Source organism: Pleurodeles waltl, chromosome 9 (assembly GCF_031143425.1).
Source record: "Pleurodeles waltl isolate 20211129_DDA chromosome 9, aPleWal1.hap1.20221129, whole genome shotgun sequence".
Taxonomy (NCBI): Eukaryota; Metazoa; Chordata; class Amphibia; order Caudata; family Salamandridae; genus Pleurodeles; species Pleurodeles waltl.
This window is the reverse complement of record NC_090448.1, coordinates 320,644,966-320,649,482: the sequence shown is the minus strand read 5'-3', so window position 1 is coordinate 320,649,482 and position 4,517 is coordinate 320,644,966. Positions and strand designations below refer to the sequence as shown.

Below are 4,517 nucleotides of genomic sequence, written 5' to 3'. Positions count from 1 at the left end.
GACAATCAGGAGAGTCTTATTTCCTGGCGGGGGTCTTGGCAATGTTCTCTGGCTTCTGCCTGGATCGCAGGGACTGTTTTTGGGGTGTTTCTCCTTCTGCAGGGGGTGGGGTGCTGGTGGCCTGTTGGTCCTGTGGTGGGGCCTCCTGTCCACTAGCGCCGGCGGAGGTTGAGGGTTGTTCATCAGTGTGGCTAGTGTCAGGGGCCTGTTGGTGTGCCACTGCCTCCCTCATGGTGTTGGCCATGTCTGCCAGCACCCCTGCAATAGTGACCAGTGTGGTGTGGATATGTTTCAGGTCTTCCCTGATCCCCAGGTACTGTCCCTCCTGCAGCCGCTGGGTCTCCTTCAACTTGTACAGTATCTGGCCCATGGTCTCCTGGGAATGGTAGAATGCTCCCAGGATCCCTTCAAGTGCCTCGTGGAGAGTGGGTTCCCTGGGCCTGTCCTCCCCCTGTCGCACAGCAGTCCTCCCAGATTCCCTGTTGTCTTGTGCCTCTGTCCCCTGAACCGTGTGCCCACTGACCCCAGGTCCCTGATCATCCTGCGTTTGTGGGGTTGCCTGGGGTCCCTGTAGTGGTGGACACACTGTTGATTGATGTGGCCTGGGGACAGAGGTATGGGCCAGCTGGGTTGGTGCTGTGGTGGTGTTTCCTGAGGGGGGAGGCTTTGTGGTGGGTTGGGACTGTGGCTGAGTCACCAAATGTCCAGAGGTCCCTGATGGGCCAGGTTGGTCATCGTGATCCAGGCGTGCAGAGCTGCTGTCATCGCTGTGGGACTCTTCTGTGTGGGAGACTGGATGTGGCAGGCACCTCCTCTCCAGTGGCGTTGAGTGGGGGTCCTGTGGGGATGTAAATGCAGTGTTATTGTATCTGCTTGTGCCATCTTGTGCATGGATATGCTTCCCTCTATGGATGCTATTAGCAAGGCAGCTTTGGCTTGTGTGAGTTGTGCTTGGTTTGGCTAAGTGATTGTCACTAGTGTGCATGCTGTGGTGATGGCTGTCCATGCAGGTCTGTGATGGGGGTCCATGCATTGGTGTTGCATGCAGGGCTTGGTATTGGGATGGGTGGCTTGTGATGGTGGGGTATATGTGAGGTGGTGGAGTGATGGGGGTGAGGGTAGGAGTAGGAGTTTGTGATGGCATGCAGATAGGGGGGAAGTAGTTAAGATTTGACTTACCAGAGTCCAGTCCTCCTGCTACTCCTGCGAGGCCCTCAGGATGCATGATCGCCAAGACTTGCTCCTCCCATGTTGTTAGTTGTGGGGGAGGAGGTGGAGGTCCACTGCCTGTCCTCTGTACTGCTATCTGGTGTCTTGCTACCACGGAACGCACCTTCCCTCATAGGTCGTTCCACCATTTCCTGATGTTGTCCTTTGTTCTGGGGTACTGTCCCACAGCGTTGACCCTGTCCACGACCCTCTGCCATAGATCCATCTTCCTAGCAATGGACGTCTGCTGCACCTGTGATCAGAATAGCTGTGGCTCTACCCGGATGATTTCCTCCACCATGACCCTTAGCTCCTTCTCTGAGAACCTGGGGTGACTTTGTGGTGCCATGGGTGTAGTTTTTAGAGGTATGTGTGAGGGTGTGTGGGGTAATGTGTTGGGTTGTGTGCTGTGAGGTGCGTGGATGGTGTATGGTGATGGTGTTATGTGGCTCAGATTCAGTGGGTGCTCCTGGCTTGTCTGTCTCTCAGTTGGCAATATTTTTTTCATTGTAAGGGGTTGTGGGTATTGTGGGTGTGTGTTTTATATTGGATTGGGTGTGTGTGTGTGGTTGTGTATGTGTGTCAGGTGTGTGTGGTAGTTTGAATTGTCCAATGCGGTGTAGTTTTGTTAGTGTGTGTTTATTTTGAGCATGGCAGTGTGTACTGCCAAGGGTTTACTGCGGTTGAATGACCACCACAGTGATTTGTGGGTCATGATGCTGTGGGCATATTTCTGTTGTCGTAACTGTGTGGGTTTTGATACCACCAGTTTATCACTGACCTTTGGGCTGGTGGACTTGTGTGGATGTCTGTATAGTGGCGGATTTCTCTGTATGGGTCGTAATACCCGTAGCAGTATACCGCCGCGGTCATGGTATTTTGGCGGACGTCAGTACGGCGGTAAGCGGCATTTACCACCAATGTTGTAATGAGGGCCTCAGTTAGGTGACATTAGAATTTTTAATATAAGAAAATAAACATTCTATGTTTTACACAAAGGTGTGGTTATTCATGACTGCAAGGTCAGGGTGAGTGCAAATTACTGACTCCTATTGATTACTGATGTTATTGACTGTTGTGGTTATTGATCTGTATTGGTACGGGATATATGGTGGAAAAAACTCGAGGCGCAGTCAACAGGTCCATCGGCCTATATGCGTCCCTCCCTTGTAAGTTTACTTACAAAGGTCTGACACACTAACAGAACTTGCTTACCATAGTCTGTCAACATTAACAGTCAAATTCAATGCGGCACATTAGTGCTTACTGGTTTCACCTTACTCTATATTGTACATTAAGTTGTGCATTTAAACGCATTCTGTGAAAGTAAGTCCAAATTCCCTAAATTATGAGTATCCCATTCGGAACATCATTCATCCCAATATTACACCGAGGACATTCCATCTCAGATTTGGGGTGATAAGTGCTATAATTTCCCCAAGTCCGATTGGATTCCCGACACTAGATTGGGTAACACATCCACACGTTGGGACACTGACTCTCGTATATTACATAGAAAGCCTTTCGAACATCCTCATGTTTTTTTAATTGTGACGTTCTCAAGAAGAGATTCTCCGTAGTGAGCAAAGCAGGTACGTCACAGACATCTCTCAATCACAATCTTTTAAGTAAAGCGGTGTGTGACCTGGACTTGGAAAGCCAAGCAAAAAACTGAGAAATAACTATGAGCAAAGCGGACTCCTCGTGGGTATCTCGGAGTCCTTTGACCTTCCCTAAATCGAAGAGCCCCTGCTTTCGCGACGCCGCAGTAATTACAGAGGATGACAATTCAGAGAAGTATAAAGATTTTGCGGCGATTGTGATAGACACTGGCACAGGTTTTACCAAAGCTGGTTTCTCTGGCGAGGAGAGCCCCCGGTCCATTCTGAAGACTAACGTGGGTGTCCCGAGGATGAGAGGAAAGGACAGTCCACTGTACTACATTGGCGACGGTATCCCGCAGAACCGGTCTGACATTCAGACGAGGAATGTGATGACGCATGGCGTGGTGACAGATTGGGATGCTCTGGAAATGCTGTGGCATCATATTTTCTACACTGAGCTCAGCGTCTGCCCAGAAGAGCTAGCCGTCCTGGTCACTGATGCCCCCATGTCCCCAGCTACCAATCGAGAAAAGGCTGCTGAGCTGTTGTTTGAGAATTTTGGGGTCCCAGCCATGTATGTATCACCCCAGTCCCTGCTGTCAATGTATTCGTATGGCCGTGTCTCTGGCCTGGTGGTGGAGTCTGGCTATGGGACCTCCTACACAGCCCCCATCCACGATGGCTACGTCCTGCCACACGCAACCTACCGACTTGACCTGGGAGGCTCTGCCTTAACTGAATATTTAGCCAAGCTCCTGGCTGAATCTGGAAACCCCTTTGGAGCTGATGAGATGGGCCTGGTGTGTGACATCAAAGAAAAGTACTGCTACATTGCAAGTGACTTTGAGATGGAGATGCAAGGGGATGAGAAAAACTACTTGGTGGATTACAGTCTTCCAGATGGGCAGATCATCTCCATTGGCAGTGAACGATTCCGCTGTCCAGAGGCCTTCTTCAACCCAACGGCCATAGGTATACCTGAGGTGGGCATCCATGTCCTTGCCATGAACAGCGTGCTGAAGTGTGCCCCTGAACACCAGGCCCAGCTTCTCTCAAATGTGGTGGTCTGTGGAGGCTCATCACTGTTACGTGGCTTCCTTGAGCGGATCAAAAAGGAGCTATCGCTGTCAGAAAAGGCCAAGACAGCCATCAATGTGATGTCGTCTCCACACCGCAAAACTGCTGCCTGGCTGGGAGGTTCTATAGTGAGCTGTCTAGACTCCTTTCAAAACCTCTGGATCAAGCGTGAATTGTATGATGACAATGGGCCCAGCGTGGTGCACAGCCACTGCTTTTGAGGTCTGAGAGCAAGAACGAAAGCAACTGCACTGACACAACCAGAGGTTACAGAAGCTGGAAGGAAAGTAGAGGAGGAGAAGGAGGACCAAATCCCACAATCAAATTGGATGCAACATTTAGAATTAATACAGCATTGAAGTATATCTAACCATGAATATAAGAATTTTGTGTGTGTTTGTTTGTGCATGTGCACATTCCACTGTGCATGAATACATTGTATATATGGAACCATTAGGCCTTCATACTGTACTTTTCTATTTTAATGGGTCAGGCATGCTGGCAGATTACAATTGATAATCTGTCTGTCTCAGTACACACATAATCACATAGAAAGAAAGTTTATATATTTAGTTCTGCAGAAATATGGAGTCAAAGGACTGACCTACAGCCCAAATACCATGCTTT

The 4,517-nt window shown here is 49.5% G+C and overlaps 1 protein-coding gene across 1 annotated transcript; it reads left to right on the top strand.

The window, feature by feature from the left end:
- The first annotated feature begins 2,893 nt into the window (after positions 1-2,893).
- LOC138259637 (actin, cytoskeletal 1A-like) lies at positions 2,894-4,111 on the top strand. Its single transcript, XM_069207490.1, has one exon. The coding sequence runs from the start codon at positions 2,894-2,896 to the stop codon at positions 4,109-4,111; it is 1,218 nt and encodes a 405-aa protein (XP_069063591.1).
- Positions 4,112-4,517: the final 406 nt, after the last annotated feature.